Source organism: Vanrija albida (genome assembly GCF_041260175.1).
Source record: "Vanrija albida strain AlHP1 chromosome Unknown contig_6, whole genome shotgun sequence".
NCBI lineage: Eukaryota > Fungi > Basidiomycota > Tremellomycetes > Trichosporonales > Trichosporonaceae > Vanrija > Vanrija albida.
Window position 1 is genome coordinate 72,914 of NW_027191425.1, and position 15,908 is coordinate 88,821.

The 15,908-nt window shown below is 65.9% G+C and overlaps 7 protein-coding genes across 7 annotated transcripts; 5 read left to right on the forward strand and 2 right to left on the reverse strand.

Annotated features, from left to right (window-relative positions):
• Positions 1 to 434: 434 nt before the first annotated feature.
• On the forward strand, positions 435 to 1,447 carry Q8F55_007381 (uncharacterized protein; the record flags this gene model as incomplete). The annotated part of the gene is made up of 3 exons (XM_069355814.1): positions 435 to 711; positions 746 to 1,208; positions 1,246 to 1,447. The coding sequence occupies 3 exons, from the start codon at positions 435 to 437 to the stop codon at positions 1,445 to 1,447; spliced, it is 942 nt and encodes a 313-aa protein (XP_069205655.1).
• Positions 1,448 to 1,921: 474 nt separating this feature from the next.
• Positions 1,922 to 3,888, forward strand: Q8F55_007382 (uncharacterized protein; the record flags this gene model as incomplete). The annotated part of the gene is made up of 7 exons (XM_069355815.1): positions 1,922 to 2,122; positions 2,158 to 2,420; positions 2,519 to 2,873; positions 2,909 to 3,188; positions 3,226 to 3,562; positions 3,619 to 3,708; positions 3,744 to 3,888. The coding sequence occupies 7 exons, from the start codon at positions 1,922 to 1,924 to the stop codon at positions 3,886 to 3,888; spliced, it is 1,671 nt and encodes a 556-aa protein (XP_069205656.1).
• A 407-nt stretch (positions 3,889 to 4,295) lies between these two features.
• On the forward strand, positions 4,296 to 6,156 carry Q8F55_007383 (uncharacterized protein; the record flags this gene model as incomplete). The annotated part of the gene is made up of 5 exons (XM_069355816.1): positions 4,296 to 4,747; positions 4,784 to 4,897; positions 4,963 to 5,459; positions 5,506 to 5,732; positions 5,770 to 6,156. 5 exons carry the CDS (start codon positions 4,296 to 4,298, stop codon positions 6,154 to 6,156), a joined length of 1,677 nt encoding a protein of 558 aa, XP_069205657.1.
• Positions 6,157 to 7,512: 1,356 nt separating this feature from the next.
• Positions 7,513 to 9,019, forward strand: Q8F55_007384 (uncharacterized protein; the record flags this gene model as incomplete). Its single annotated transcript, XM_069355817.1, has 3 exons — positions 7,513 to 7,680; positions 7,714 to 7,852; positions 7,905 to 9,019. 3 exons carry the CDS (start codon positions 7,513 to 7,515, stop codon positions 9,017 to 9,019), a joined length of 1,422 nt encoding a protein of 473 aa, XP_069205658.1.
• A 518-nt stretch (positions 9,020 to 9,537) lies between these two features.
• Q8F55_007385 (uncharacterized protein) lies at positions 9,538 to 12,346 on the forward strand (the record flags this gene model as incomplete). Its single annotated transcript, XM_069355818.1, has 4 exons — positions 9,538 to 9,609; positions 9,674 to 10,431; positions 10,473 to 10,984; positions 11,040 to 12,346. 4 exons carry the CDS (start codon positions 9,538 to 9,540, stop codon positions 12,344 to 12,346), a joined length of 2,649 nt encoding a protein of 882 aa, XP_069205659.1.
• Positions 12,347 to 12,510: 164 nt separating this feature from the next.
• Q8F55_007386 (uncharacterized protein) lies at positions 12,511 to 13,330 on the reverse strand (the record flags this gene model as incomplete). The annotated part of the gene is made up of 2 exons (XM_069355819.1): positions 12,511 to 12,837; positions 12,962 to 13,330. 2 exons carry the CDS (start codon positions 13,328 to 13,330, stop codon positions 12,511 to 12,513), a joined length of 696 nt encoding a protein of 231 aa, XP_069205660.1.
• A 365-nt stretch (positions 13,331 to 13,695) lies between these two features.
• On the reverse strand, positions 13,696 to 15,223 carry Q8F55_007387 (uncharacterized protein; the record flags this gene model as incomplete). Its single annotated transcript, XM_069355820.1, has 2 exons — positions 13,696 to 14,795; positions 14,830 to 15,223. 2 exons carry the CDS (start codon positions 15,221 to 15,223, stop codon positions 13,696 to 13,698), a joined length of 1,494 nt encoding a protein of 497 aa, XP_069205661.1.
• Positions 15,224 to 15,908: the final 685 nt, after the last annotated feature.

A 15,908-nucleotide genomic window follows, 5' to 3' on the forward strand; every position in this document is an offset into this window, starting at 1 on the left:
CCCCGAGGCGAGGCCAAAGAGCTGCAGTTATATTGGAAACGAGGCAACAACAAGACGTCCAACGCCAAGTAACCGCGCGAGCTGCTCGTTACGAGCGCCGGCGGCGGCTCGCCGGAATCCCATCAGTCCGTGATGTCACCTGGCTGGCGGTTCCCGGAGCCATGCCGCCGCCTCGTTTCGAGCCACAGCGGCTCCCTGGCGGCTCGGCGGCTCCCCCACACGCTCCCTTGCTCCCCTCGGCTCGAGCCGACTGCCCCGCACAATACATCCTGGCGCTTGCTTGCTCATGTCTCCGCCGCTCGCTCCTCGACTGCTCCCCATATAACTAGCACTCCGACTCGGCCTCTGGCTTTGTTAACCCCGCTGCAGAGCGCATTGTCTTCCCGAACCGGACAGCACAGAAGGAACCAGCACAACCGACTCACACCCCCACCATGAGCGCAGCACCATCGACCAGCACCACCACGACGGCGACCTCGCCCACGCTCCGTCTCCGCGGCCAGGCCTCGGTCCAGCCGTCGCCCGCCACCTCTGGCTTCCCCATCACGGCCGACTTTGACGCGTCGCCGTTCAAGGACGTGCAGACGGGCCACACGCGCACCATGCTCCCGGCGTTCGCGACGCTGGAAGAGGAGCGCAAGTACCGCAAGGAGCACCTCGCCCTCGTCTTCCGCATCATGCACCGTTTCAAGCTCGCCGAGGGCATTGCCGGTGAGTGAACCCACCCGTCCCACCTAACCCCCAGGCCACTGCAGCGTCCGCGACCCCGTCGAGCCCGACACGTTCTGGGTCAACCCCCAGGGCAAGTCGTTTGCGCGCATGAAGCAGTCGGACCTGGTGCGCTGCCGCATCGCCGACGGCGTCATGGTCGAGGGGCTGGCGCCGACCGACGCGTCGGCCTCGTCGATCCACTCGCAAATCTATCGCGTGCGCGGGCGCGAGGGCCCGGCCGGCATCGAGGCCATTGTCCACGTCCACGGGCCGCACACCAAGGCGTTCAGCTCGCTCGGGCGCACGCTCGACATGATCTCGCAGGACGCGTGCGCGTACCACGACGAGATGGTGCTTGTGCCGTTCGGCGGCGCCGTCTTTGACAACACCGAGGGCGAGCGCATCGCGTCCATCGCGGGCAGCAAGCGCATCGCCATCCTCCAGAACCACGGCATCGTCGCCATGGGCAAGCTGTCGATCGACGAGGCGGCGTGGTGGTGGGTCACGGGAACGCATGCACAACTGACACCCCAGGCAGATCAACTTTGAAATGTGCTGCCAGGCGCAGCTGCTCGCCGACGCCGCGCGCCGCCCGACCGACCCCATTGTCGAGGCCGGGCCCGAGGAGATTGCGTCGACCAAGGCCGAGATGGGCACGCCCGAGATGGGCTGGTTCTCGCTCGCCCAGTACATCGAGGACGAGGAGTACTACTCGCAGGGCGAGCACAAGCTGTAGTTGTAGTCGTGGGGATAAAGCGCCTTGGCGGAACAATAGCGGGATGAAACTGTTGTAACTGGCTCGTAACGAGGCGGCTTTGGGGGGCTCCAGGAGGGCGATAACCGCTTTGCGAATACCGGCCCGTGCTGTTGGCCACGGCCATGCACAGGCTGAACGCTGATTCACTGCAGCGGCTGTAGCGGCGGAGGAGTTGCCGCCTGCATAGGGCTGCCGAGCCTCCCCTTGATGCATGTCGGTAGTTGGGCGGACGAGGCGAGATGGGCCATGGCATGGGCCAGATTGTGTAAAAAGCGCGATAACCGAAATCAAACAGCCACTTCCCTCGACTCGGATTGGAAGGGCAGCAGTGCAGCACCACGCAAAATGAGCAGGCAACCACTCCACCTCCCCAGACTCCACATCGACATCTCGCCAAAGCGCATAGACTTTCCACTCGTCCTCAAGCCAGCAGCCACCGCCACGATCCACACCATGGCGACGCCCGCACCCGCGGCGGCGCCAGCCCCAGCCCCAGCCCCAGCCCCGGCAGCCCCGGCCTCGGCCGCAGCCCCCACAGACGACGAGTACCAGCTCCAGCGGTCCCGGAACGGGTGCTTGACGTGCCGCGCGCGCAGAGTCAAGTGCGACGAGATCAAGCCCCAGTGCGGGCGGTGCAAGGCTGGCGGGCGTGACGTGAGCTTCCCACCCGCGGAGCGAGCTGACCCCAGTGCGGGTGGGGGCCCGAGAAGGCGCCGAACCCTCGCAAACGCAGGCGCAAGCTCCCTGCGACGGCGGCGGCGGCGGCCTCGGCCGCGTCAGAGGCCGCGCCCCGGTCCAACGGCGGCCACTCACCCGAGCCGGGGCCGTCGCGCGCCGGCTCGGCGTCGTCCTCGCTCAATCCCAGCACCAAGGCGCCGGCGCCCGCCCAGCCCGACCTCCCGCCCGTCGACTGGATCTCGGCCAACTCGCGCAAGAAGCTCATGATGGACCCGTGGGTGCGGCGCCGGGAGGTGGCTGACGGCAGATCATTCCTCAACGCCTTCTTCCCCCGCGTGTATGTTCCCCCTGGCGGCAGCAGCTGACGCCCAGCGACGAGATGCTCACGTTCCGGCACTACATCGGCAACGCAGAGGACCTGATCGCGTTCAACTCGCAGCGCAGCCCGTTCAACCCCTGGGTCACGATCCACGCGCCCCTCGCCTTCCGCTACTCGCCGGGCACGTGCGACACGACCGACGCGCTCCGCACCGCCATGCTCGCGGTCGGCGCCGTGCGCCTGCGCTTCATCGACGACCCGACCAACCAGGCCGCCGCGTGCCGCGTCACTGCTGAGGCGCGCAAGCGCGTGCTCGCGCTCCTCGCACACGTGCTCGCCGACCCGGAAAAGTACGAGGACGAGGTGGAAACGGCGTTCGCGGCGCTGCTGAGCATAACTGTGTCGAGTGTACGTTCGATTCCCCGCCCGCGCTGACGGCGCAGAGCCTGTCGGCAGATAACGGCTGGGACGACCTGCTCACGACTGTGCTCGGCCTGATTGACCGGCTGGGCGGCGCGCAGAAGATCCTCGCGTCGACCCCGCGCTCGCACTACAGCGTGACGCGGTTCGTGCTCGAGCAGCTGGCGATCCGCGAGGTGTTTGCGTGCATGACGCTCGGGCGGCGGCCGAGCCTCATACGGCAGCCGTTCGAGCCGTGGTTCTTTGAGATCGAGCAGTGGTCGGGCACCGACGTCGAGTGGGAGAGCGTCGAGCGCATGTTTGGTGAGTGTGGGGGGAAGCCAGTGCTGACCGACGCCAGGTGTTACCCGCGGCATGGTCGACGTCATGGCAAGAGCCTGCTCGCTCATCGGGATAGCGCGCGAGTCAACAACGCAAGGAGGCCGGCCCCCGCGCGAGCTGCAGGACTCGGCAAACGGCCTGCTCGCCGAGCTTCAGGTGTGGGACCACGGCTTCAACTTTAGCCCGTACCACAGTCGCACCCAGTACGGCAACCACTGCTTCCGGCACGCGATGCGCATCGCGCTGCTGCGCGACGTGCTGGGTCTCGACGAGAACGACGACAAGGTCGTGTCGAGCGCGCGGGCTATCATCGAGCTGGCAAGGGAGCTGGACGCGGAGTATGGCCCATTGAACTGGTGAGTACACGCGTACGCCGGCTGCAGATCAGTGATGAGCACGCGCTGACGACCAGGCTGCTCTGGCCCCTCCTCCTCGCCGGCTTCCACCTCGGCGGCGACATGGAAGCGCGCGAGCCTCTGCTCCAGCTGCTCGGGCACCCTGGGTGAGTTGCCGACGGCATTCCGCGCTAACGCCCAGCCCGCACATGTGCTTCGACACGCGCGCAGGCATCCACCTGCTGAAAGAGTACTGGCGGCAGCACGACGCTGGTGGCGGCGGGAGCTCGCTCACGCACTGGCAGGTCTCGGACGGCCAGCTGCACCGCAGCCTGTTTGCCGGCTGAGCCGAGGGAGGGATGGGCGGGCGGCGTACGTATGTTGTAGGCTGTGGTGCATGTATAATGCGGGGAGCTGGGGTGCCGTGGGTAGTTGAGCAAGCATGTGATAGATGTCGACTGCGACCGTGACTCACCCCCGCATCTCGGCCGTATCGCAACGGTCGCCAGGGAATACCGAGGCTGCACGCGCTCGTGCTTGGCGACTCCGGGGGACGAAGACGTGACCGAGGGACTAACCGACCGAGACGGACATGGCCGGGTGGAGCCACACTCTACTTTAAGAACTCTTGTCAACAGGGCTTGTCTCTTTCGCACTCCCCTCGCAGCTCGTTTTCCTCCCTACCCCTCGCGCGCTCACCAGGCTTATAGGCCCAGCCCGCACGATTCCTCCCCGCCATGACCCTGCGACAGCTATGACAAGAGCCATAGATGTTGAAAAGGGTCAGGCAGCCTCCAACAATGAGCACAACACCAACACCGACAACACCACCGACAGGGCGTCGACCCAGACGCCCTCGACCATTGCCGTGACGTCGGGCGATGGGTCGATAGCGACGCGCGAGAAGCGTACGCCCGAGTTTGACGACGGCAACGACCTGCGGCAGACGGTCACGTCGCGCACCACGCGCTCCGTGGCCGAGGCGCTGCGCGCGCTCGAAAACTTTGACACGGCGCCAGAGAATGCGCGCAACTGGTCCAACCGGAAGAAGTGGTCGGCCGTCGTGACGGTCGCGTTGACGGCCTTCGTCTCGACCTGCGGGAGCACCATGGCCGTCCCGGGCATCCCCTACGCCATGAGGGATCTCGGCGAGACCAACGAGAAGGTCGGCATCCTCATCGCGGGTTGCTACGTCCTGGGCATGGGGTAAGTCGTGTGTTTACTGGGCAACGCTAACAGCAGCACCGGGCCGTTCCTCTTCGCGCCAATGAGCGAGCTGTACGGTCGCCAGCCGGCCTACATGCTGTCCCAGACGCTGTTTGTTATTTTCTGCATGGCCGCGGCCCTAGCGCCAAAGTGAGTCGCGAGTCGCGAGTCGAGCCGCCGGCTCCGAGATTAATCGCGCGAGCTAACGCAACCAGCATGCCGGGCCTCATCATCCTGCGCTTCCTCTGCGGCTGCTTCGGCTCGGTCGGGCCCACGCTCGGCGTCGCGACCTGCGCCGACATGTTCACGCCGCAGGAGCGCGGGCGCCCCGTCAGCCTCTACGCCATCGGCCCGATGGCCGGCCCGCCGCTGGGCAGCATGTTCGGGTACTGGATCGTGTTTGGCGGCTGGCGGTGGCTGCAGTGGGCGATCACGATCCTCGGCGGCGTCAACTGGGTGCTGCTTGTGCTCTTCTCGTCTGAGACGTTTGCGCCGGCCATCCAGAAAAAGTTTCAGTACCGCGTGCGCAACCCGCCCGCCGAGGACATGGGCGCGCTCCGCCGCTGGCTCGTCGACTTTCGCTGGATGGGCGCCATGGTGACGGCCGACCAGGCGAAGGCGGCCTTCTCGACGGCGTTTTCCAGGCCCCCGCGGCTGCTGTTCGGCAACCCTGTCGCGTCCATCGCGAGCGTGTACTACGCGTACATCTTCTGTGAGCCAATTCCCGAGCGCAAGGCAGCCTGGCTGACACCCCCCAGCAATCCTGTACCTCTTCGTCGTGGCCCTCGCCAAGCTGTTTGGCCGCGCGCCGTACTCGGACAACAAGCTCTTCAGCTACGGCTGGCAGCAGGCGACCGTCGGCCTGTCGTACATGCCCATGGCGCTCGGCTTCTTCAGCGCGGCGTTCACCGCCGCCGCGTTCCAGGACAGGATCTACAAGTACCTCTCGAAGCGCAACGGCGACCAGGGCCGGCCAGAGTACAGGGTAAGCCCGAGTGCCGTCGCCGCCGCTCACACCCCAGCTCCTCATGACCCAAGTCGGCATCACGTGCATGCCTATCGGCCTGTTCATCTTCGGGTGGACGGCCCAGGCAGAGGTCCACTGGATCGCGCCAATGATCGGCCAGTTCATCCTCTCGTACGGCACCATGCTAGCGTTCAACACGCTGCAGGCGTTCATCGTCGACGCCTTCTTCCCGTACTCGGCAGCCGCGGTCGCCGGGGCCGTCGCCGTGCGCTCGGCCCTCGCATGCGTCATCGCCGTGTTCGCGCCGCAAATGTTCACGACCATGGGCTGGGGCTGGGGCGGGACGTTCCTCGCGCTCGTCGCGGCCACGGGCATCCCGCTCCCGACCATCATGTACTTTTATGGCCAGCGGCTGCGCGAGCGCTTCAAGTTTAAAGGATAGAGCCGATGCATCCACATGGGCCACGCTAGGCGGGATAGGCAGCGACTGGCAAGCGGCGCGTCGCGTCGTCGCGTGCAGCAGGGGAATACGCCGACGGAGCAACTCGTCGCCTCTGCTGCTTGCCCTCTCACACACGGCCCACCCACGGCCACCCACGGCGGCCAACAGTGGGTTCGAGTACGCCTCCGTGGGCACATTTCCGGGCCAGCCACGAGCCAGCGCTCGCTTGTGAAACAAGGGCGCCGGCCTGCTCGCCTCGCCAGGTCGTTTCGGGCGGAGCCCGCCAGCACTTTACTGGCGAACGCGACCCACGGATCGCGAAACGGCCGCGAGCCGACCGTTTCATCCGCGCCAACAAATCAGGAGACCGAGGTGAGGCGATTGCCCTGGCGCACGGTGGCGCTCGTTTCGGGCCGCCGTGGCGTGGCTGCGCGACTGTCGGTTGCAGTCGCAGCTGACCGAGGCTGCACGAGGCGTTCGTTGCGCTGGTGAACGCCGGCCGGAGCCAGCGGCATCCCTCGGTAATTTTCGCAAGGCCCGATGAGCCGCCGCGAACACTTGTTGTTCTTTCGTCTCGCTCGTGCAACAGCGAGGGAGCGGGTTGCATCCCGGCGCCCCAGTTGCCCCAGCGGCCCCGGGGGCCAGCTGATCAGAGGGCGCGCCGCCACAGTGGGGCCGCATCTGCTCTCGTCGCTTGATTAAAGATGGACGAGGTCGTTCTTGCCGACGTGACGACCCAGACCCACTCGAGATCCAGCGATCAGATCGCAGGCACTCGCCCCGACCCCTTGCTCGGAATCGCATCGGCTGCCGGCTGACTCGCCCATAGCTCGTGGGTGGGTGTGGCTCGCTCGCGGCTCCGCTGATGGCCGAGTGGGTCTGCGGATTTCGTCTTGTGCGCGCCTCTATCGCTGCCACTGATTTCCGCGTCTCCGCACGCCTGCCCCGCCAACCAGCCTGCTCAACCATATCGCGCGTAGTGGGGAAACCGTTCTGTACCAATCGCAAGTACTTTGCCCCAGATGGCCGACGCCACGGCCGCCCCTCAGAGGCTTGAGCGCTGACCTCCGCCACTGATTGCCCTGATACATCCCCCTTTGTCTCCATTCCTCGCTTAGAAACAACTGGCTCGTGCATGTTTTACATCAGAAAAAAAATGTCGTTGGGTCGCGACGCCGCGCGGCGAGGTCGGGCGACGAGGCGCTCAGAGTGGGGGGAGTGGGTTGGAGCCTACTCTGGGGCTCACTTGCCACTCGCCCTCAGCACCCCCTCGCCCTTGGCACAGTTCTATATATACAGTGGGAGACGCGCACCTCTCCCCCTCCCTCATCAGCCATTGCGATACCAGTCAAAACAATGTCGACGCACAACTCATACGACCCCGAAAAGCAAGAAAACACTCCTTACAGCAACAGCGGCAAGGACAACAACTATGCCGTTGAGGTCGCGCCCGCCAACGGCCAGGCCGTCACCCACGACGCCGTGTTCGGCGACATGAGCGAGGGAGGACCAAACTACCGCTCGGTACGTGGGTTTTGTGTTCCCAACTGACCCCAGCTCGGCATGGTCGGCGCTTTCGTCCTCATGACCAAGGCCAACGTCGGCCTCGGAGTCCTCTCCATTCCATTCGTTTTCATGGTCGTCGGCATGGTGCCGGGTATCATCCTCCTCATCGTCATGAACCTCATCATCCTGTGTAAGTGGCGCGTGCTGGCGTGCCCCTTTTGCCACAACCAACACACCCCCAGACTGTGCCCTCGTTATTGGCGACTTCAAGGCCAACCACCCCGAGATGTACGCCATCGCCGACGCCGGCTTCATCATCGGCGGCAAGATCGGCCGCGAGTACTTTGGCATCGCCTTCCTCCTCTTCATGATCTTTGTCGCCGGCGCCGGCATGGTCGGTGTCTCGGTCGCCCTCAACGCCGTGTCCACCCACGGCGCGTGCACTGCCATCTTCATCTTTGTCGCTGCCCTTGCCGGCATCCTGTGCGCCTCGATCCGCACCCTCGGCAAGGTGGCCTGGCTCGGCTGGGTCGGCCTCGTCTCCATCCTCCTCGCCATCCTCATCCTCACCATCGCCGTCGGCATCCAGGACCGTCCCTTTGCCGCCCCCAAGACGGGCCCTTGGGACAAGGACATTCACATCATCGTCTCGGCCACGTTCTCGCACGCCATGGCCGCGGTCAACGACGTCGTCTTTGCCTTTGCCGCCACCCCGGCCTACTTTGGCATCATCTCCGAGATGCGTGACCACCGCCAGTACAAGAAGGCCATGGTTTCGTCCATGCTCTTTGTGCTCGTCCTCTACCTCGTCCTCGGCTCGGTCGTCTACTACTTCTGTGGCCAATACGTCTCGTCGCCCGCCCTTGGCTCGGCCGGTAAGCTCATGAAGCAGGTCTGCTACGGCGTCGCCATCCCCGCGCTCCTCGTCACCCTCACCATCTACGGCCACCTCGCCGCCAAGTACTTCTTCGTCCGCATCCTCGCCGGCACCGAGGACCTCAGCAAGCCGACCCGCCGCCACTGGACCGTCTGGCTCTGCTCGGTCGCTGGCACCATCAGCGTCGCGTACCTCATCGCGTCGGCCATCCCCATCTTTGGCAACCTCATCTCGCTCATCGGCGCCCTCATCGGCCCCTCGGTCTGCATCATCCCCTACACCCTCATGTGGTGGCACGACAACTGGCGCTTCAAGGAGGCCAGCCAGCGCAACGTGTTCGCCGCTGCCTTCAACGCCGTCCTGCTCCTCCTCGGCATCTTTGTCACAATTGGCGGCACCTACGCCGCCGTCGACATTATCGCCCACGACAAGTCGCGCAACAAGCCGTTTTCGTGTGCCGACAACTCGCACTCGGTGTAATAATCTAGGGATTTGTGCGACATTAATCAAGGTGGGAAAAAATTGGGCGTTTGATCTGTTGCGTAGGAGTGGAGTAGTTTGTAACGGCCAACAAGGGGCCACCAGTCTTACAGATAAACCGTTGTACATGATAGAAAGAGCGCCACCACCACATCGTCGCAATGCAAAGCATGCTCATGAATGCGTCAAGCGGTCAAGCGATCACCGTCTACTGCCGTCGTGCTTGCCAAGAAGGCGATCTCTGCGCATGGTATGGCCGAGACAATGCTGCCTGAATTCCTCTCCCTTGGTCCCTTCCTCCCTTTCCTGCCACAGTAGTGCCAGATTTGGTTCCGTCGCCGCCACCCGGGCGTTCCGGGAACTGGGGGCCGGATATGACACAACCTCGTCTTGAGACCATCCCACTTCACATTCTCCATCCATCATCAACATTTAATCCACTCGGGACACTCTCAGACGCTCTCCGGACACTCCTAGCGACGACAGCAGCAAGCCCACGACCAACCCCCACCCCCACAATGTCCGGCGACGAACAGAGAGCCGCCAAAAAGCCAAAGCGCACTTATCGCGCCTGCTACCCATGCCGCTCGGTAAGCTTCGGCACGGGCCAGCAACCACAATAACAAAAAAGGGAGTCGACTGACACCCACCCAGCGCAAGCTCAAGTGCAGCTTTGGTGACCCGAACATGCCTTGGGACGGTCCCTGCGAGCGGTGCTTGCGTGAGCAGCGAGAATGCCTGCGTGCAAAGGCGACGTTTGTCAAGGATGCAGTGCCGCGCAAGTCTGACCTCGCCGAGGGGACCGTGTTCACAACGAGCGGCGGCGTGGCTGCGGTCGTCGATCAGAGGCGCTCGGTACCACCTGGCGGCGGGTTCCCGGGACCGCCGGGCCAGCTGAGCCGCCCGACCATCGGCCAGCTCCACCAGATGCACCACGGACGATACGCGCCCCGGCCACACGCGAGCTCGTTCTCGGACCAGGACGGCGCCCCCGACGCCGCAGAAGGGAGCGGGAGCCGGGCCAACGGTGCGAGCGGGAGCGCCAGGGGCAGCGTCGGGAGCCTGCGTGGCGGCGAGATGGAGGCCGACCCGCCCGTGCTGCGCGACGACAAGGGGGCGCACTCGAGCGACGAGGAAGAGGACGACGGCGACGCCGGCGACAATGCCCTCGTCAGCTCCAACCTCCAGAACCCCAGCGACGCGCTCAAGCTCCTCGCGAGCGCCAGCAGCCTGCAATACCAGAGCCTCAGGGAGGCATCGCAGAGCCGGCTCAAGGAGCAGCAACTGCAGCAACAAAAAGCGGCGCAGCAGCAGCACTCCAAGCGGGGCAATAACGCGGCGACGTGGAGTGCCTGGGCGCCGATTCAGCAGGGGTGTCTGACCGTCCAGGATGCCCGTGCTCTGTTTTCTTTGTGAGTCGACGGGGGCCGGAGCAGCTGCTGACTGTGCGCAGCTTTGAGCTCGAAATGGCGCCACTGTACCCCATCATCCACCCCATGCTGTTCGAGGCGAGCTACCTCGAGACGCTGGTCAAGCAAGAGTCTATCCTGCTGGGAAGCATACTTGTCATCGCTGCGCGGTACTCGAACATTCTGGCCAATGACCGCGGCGCGCACGTGCACCAGCAGCTGGCGCAGTGGGTGCGGTTTCAGCTGCTCGGTGTCATGGACGGCGACCCGAGCCTGCGGTCGATCAGCACGGTCGAGGCGCTGCTACTGCTCAGCGAGTGGCCGATGGTGCCCATGCCCAGGGCAGAGGACCGAGACTATGGCGACGACAATGCGGCCGACGAGGCGGTGCTGCTCAAGCCGAGTCTGCGGTACGAGGCGTTTGCGTGGACCAACATTGGCTGGGCCGTGCGTCTCGCGCAAGAGCTCGGCATTCACGACGCGGTACATCTCCAGCGCATCATGAGCACGGTGGGCAAGTCGTGGAAGCAGCACCGCATGCTCAAGACCTGGGTTTGTGAGTAGGCCACGTGGCGTGGGGTTGGCGTAACTGCGCAGTGCTGACACCCCAGACTGCTACAATGCTGAGCGACACATTGCCGTCCGACAGGGTCGCAACACGGTGCTGCAAGAGGCCATGACGACGCAGTGGTGGGAGTCTGTATCCGACCTCGTCGGTCACGACAACCGAGGGCCCAGGGGCAGCAGCGACGTGCACACGTCCGATGTCTTCATCCTCAGCTGCATCGCCCAGCTCATGGGCACGATCCAGGACCACCTGTACCCGAACAAGGAGGTGACGCGGGCGTTACTGCGGACCGGCGCGTGGGAGCCCTTCCTGCGCAGCTTCCGCCTCGAGATCCGGTACTCGAAGCGCTCGGTGCAGTACAAGCTGCGGGACGGGAGCATGGACTCTGCGCTGCTGCAAATCGAGCTCGATTATGTCGTGCTGTACGCCAACGCCATCGCGCTCCGTGCGCTCCAGGGCAAGCTGCGGCGCCGCCGGCAGGTAAACGACGTGCACTACTCGAACCCGTCGCTGCTCAACATGGTCGAGGGCCCGTGGATCATGGAGGCGCTGACCGCCGCGCGGTCCATCATCGACGTGACGCTCAACGTGCTCGAGCACCGGCAGATCCTGCGCTACTGCCCGTCGAGGATCTTCCAGTACATCCTGTTCGCGACCACGTTCCTGTACAAGGCGCTGGCGTCTGGCATGGTCGAGTACGGCGAGCAGAGCATGGCGGTCACGCTCGACAAGGTCGTGTCTGCGCTCAACAACGCGGCGATTGACGAGGCGCACTTCCTGCGCGGGTTCGCGAGCCTGCTCAAGCGGCTAGGCAAGCACTGGCAGTCTGCGAGCGCCAACAGCCCGTCCATCCTCAACCGCGGCCCGGCGTCGCTCCACCCGCCCGAGCAGCAGCCTATGGGCGCGTCGCCCGAGCAGCCGCAGGCCGCGGCCCCCGAGGCTGAGCGTGTGCCGGCCAGCGCGGCCAGCTACCCCGCACAGCGGCCCGACTCGATCCTGCCGTCGCTCGCGCACATGATCAACACGCGGGACATTGACCCCAGCATCGCCGAGCTTCCCCAGTTCCACTTTGACATCCTGCAGCCGGCGCCGGGAGCGGCAGACTTTGGCGGCGGCGGCGGCGGTGGGCAGCTGCCGTTCTCGGCCGACAGCGTCGTGGCGCACCCGCCCGAGGACTTCAACTGGAACTTTAACCCCACGTCACAGATGCCCGCAGCGGCGAGCGAGCAGGACTTGCTCTTCCAGAGCATCTGGGACCACACGCAGCAGGACTCGAACGCGACGTCGGCCAACCTGTATGCGACGCTGCTGGGCGATGTGCTCATCGGCATGGACCAGGAGGGGGCGTAGGGGCGGGGCGGACAGTAGTTGTATATAGATATCTTGTGCATGTAGAGGGGGTGGGTGCGGAAGTGGCTGTGAGTGCTCGTGCTCGGGGTCAGCCTTGTCAGTGGGCGCCTTGCAGTGATCACTTCTTCATACAACGCTACACACCACGCCGCCCCACGCCACGCCTACGCATCCGCCTCGTACTCGACCACGCCCGCATCGCGGTCCACAAGCACGGTGTGCACGTGCCCCTCGTTCTCGGTAAACTTGAAGACGTGGTTGAGCACCGACGGCGAGCCGGAGAGCAGCACGACCTCTGCGCCGTCGGGCAGGGCGTCGATGAGGCTGAGGAAGCTGTTGAGGTAGCGCTTTGGGCTGGGCGACGCCGGCGAGTCGGGGTAGCCGTCAAAGTCGACGTTGCCTTGGGCCTCCATGAGCTGCTTGTTGGCCCACTCGGAGCGGAAGTGCTCGAACCAGTGGGCCTGGTCGGGGTTGAGGCCGGATGCGCGGCGCTGGGGCGTCAGCGCTGCGAGCGTAGCGAGCAGGGCGGCTCGGCAAACCATCACTTGGCATGCGCGCCCTCAGACCATCACGCAGGCTCGCGGCTTCGCCGCTCGCCTCGATCCCCCCACTCACCTTGTCTATCCGCTCGGCGATCTTGCCGCGCTGCTCCTCCAGCTCGGGCGGCACCTCGGCCCCCGCCGCCGCCTTCCTCAGCTCGTCGAGCACCGCGCTGGCATTCGCCGCGCGCTTGTCCGGCCCCTCGAGGCCGGGGTTGGCGGCGTCGCTCGCCGGCGCGAGCACCTTGAAGCTGTCGAGCACCCACCCGGTGGCGGGGTTGTCGACGTAGTTGACCTTGCGGTCGCGCACGAGCGCGAGCGTCGCTGGCCCCATGCGCCCGACGGCCAGGTGGTCGGCGAGCAGGAAGGGCGTGTTGTTCTTTGCGTGCGCGGCGACGCGCTTGAGCACGGCTTGGATCTGCGTGTCGAGCTTTGCGAGCGACATTGCGGGGGAGTCGGGTGAGTGGGCGGTGGGAAAGTGTGGGCGCGGTATTTACAGTAGGGTGAGTGGGGTAGAGTGGGTCGGGTCGCGCGCGCCGAGCTGGCCGTTCCACGCCGATACGCAGCGACGACGACGTACCTGCCAAGGGAGCCCGTCGTCGGCGCAGTCTCGCCTCGGCGTCGCAGCGCTCCCCTCTGCCCCGCCCCGCCGTCGTCATTGCTCCGAGCCCCCCGCCGCCCCGCTGAGCCCCGTCGTGTCCCCGCGTCAATCCTCCGCTCCGGCCCGCTCCGGCCACTCTAACCGATGATAACCGGGTGCGTGGCACTGCCGACATCGTATCCATCCACTGCTCTACATCCCATGCAAGCCTACAGGTCCATGCTGTTGAGGTCAAGCGGGCCAGGGTGCACGTCCGGCACCTCGACCGTCCGCGTCTGCGTAAAGTGCCGCAGGCCCTCGACGCCGTTGAACCGCCCCCACCCACTGCTCTTCCACCCGCCATGCGGGACCTGGGGCGGGTCGGCCGGCGTCTTGCCGTTGACGTGGACCGCGCCGCACTCGATCCTGCCTGCGACGGCCGCCGCGCGCGCCGTGTCCCGCCCCCACACGGAACTGCTGAGCCCGTACTCGGTGTCGTTGGCCTGGGCGACCATGTCGTCGAGCACGTCGGCCTCGGGCCGGCCAGCGTCGGGGATGACCACGAGCGCGAGCGTCGGCCCGAACGACTCGTCGGTGTACAGCCGCATCGTGGTGTCCACCGGGCCGAGGATCGTGGGGAAGAGGGACACGGCGTCGGCGTCGGCGCCTGCGGCGCGGTCCTCGGCGATGAGGTCGGCCGCGCCGTGCGCGAGCGCGTCGTCCACGATCCCCCTGACCCGCTCGGCCGAGCGCTCGGTGAACAGCGCGCGCGCCTGCTTCTTTCCGTACCCCGCCCACTCTTTCCGCAGGGCCGCGACGAGCTCGTCATACGCTGATGCCGGGACGAAGACGCGCTCGGTCGACATGCAGATCTGCCCCGCGTTGAGGAAGGCGCCGGCGATGATGTGGCTCGCGGCGGTCGCAATGTCCGCGTCGGGCAGGAGCAGCAGGCCAGACTTGCCGCCGAGCTCCATGACCACGGGCTTGAGGTGGGTCCCGGCCAGCCCGGCGACGATGGAGCCGACGCGGGTAGAGCCAGTGAAGTTGACGTGGCGCACACGCCTGTCGGACACCAGCTGCGCCGTGAGCGCCGGCGCGTCCTCGGTCGCGACGTGCACCACTGTCAGTGCGTTACGCGGAAGCCCGGCCGCGTACAGCAGCTCGGCCCAGATGTACTGCGTGTACGGCGTCGTCTCGGACGTCTTGAACACCACCGTGTTGCCGGCGAGCAGGGGCGTGACGGTCGCGCGCATGGTGAGCACCTGGACCGCATTCCACGCCGCCATGGCGAGGCACACGCCGTACGGCTCGCGCGTGAGGGTGCACGTGGCTGGCGTCAGCAACCCGTCTTCGCTCCGACTCACAGTCACTGGTCTTGATCTCGAAAGGGGCGAGCGCGTCGTCCGCGACCTCGACGAGCGCGCGCATAAAGTTGTGCGTGTTCCCCGTCAGTCCCGCGGCCCACCCCTCGCTCGAGCTCGTCTCGGCCACGTTGGCCTCGATGAGGCGGCTAGCCCAGCTCTCGGCGGGGTCGGTGAGCAGGTCGGCGGCGCGCAGGATGATGTCCTTGCGCTCGGCGAGCGGGGTCCCGCGCCACGCCGGGAGCGCGGCGTGGGCAGTGGCGATCGCGGCCTCGATATCGGCTGCGCTCGAGCGCTGGACCGAGTGCACCCTGCCAAGCGTGGGGTGGACGACGTCGAACGTCGCGCTGGGGGCGGGCGTGGCCTCGCCGATGAGGTTGGGGACGACTATGGCCATGGTGCTTGCTGGGCGGGCGGAGTGTCGCGTCACAGCTGCTTAAGTACTCTTGCACGCGGCAGGAATAGCAGCAGAAACAGCGGCATGCACGCCTCGCCGTTTTGCGGATGTACCCCGCGGCGCGAGTATCACACCCCCGCAAGTTCCAACCGGGCCGCACCGGCGCGATACGGCGTTGGCGCGGGCGACTTAATGCCGGTCGAGCTGCCGGCGATTGCTGGCTGCCGATGCACTGCAGCCGTCGAGCGCGGCTGCCCCGAGGCGAGGGATGGGACGTGGCTGGGCCGGGGGAGCCGACTGCGGGGCTACAGAGCGCACACGGCGTTGGGGACGAGATCTGATGAGATATCGGCGTCTCGCCGTCGCGCGCCCCTCCACCCCTCCACCACCTCCACTCCTCCTCCACCTCGCTGGAGTCGCCCGGTTGCTGTCAGCAATGCTGAGTCTAGACTGTGGGGACGCCATCATGCATACGCGCGGCAGGTGGGGGATGGCGGGGGAGGAGCCTCGCCGCTGGTCAAATGCATACTCGCGGAGTCGGGCAGACGCGCCTGCTTTTCAACAGCGTGACGCCCATGACGCAAGCATCACTCGGTTGCCGAGTCGTCAAGGTGCATTCTTGGCGGCTTAAAGCGGCCGTTTCGCGCCCGGGTTCGATCCTGTGGAGTGGCAAAAGGTGGGGGTG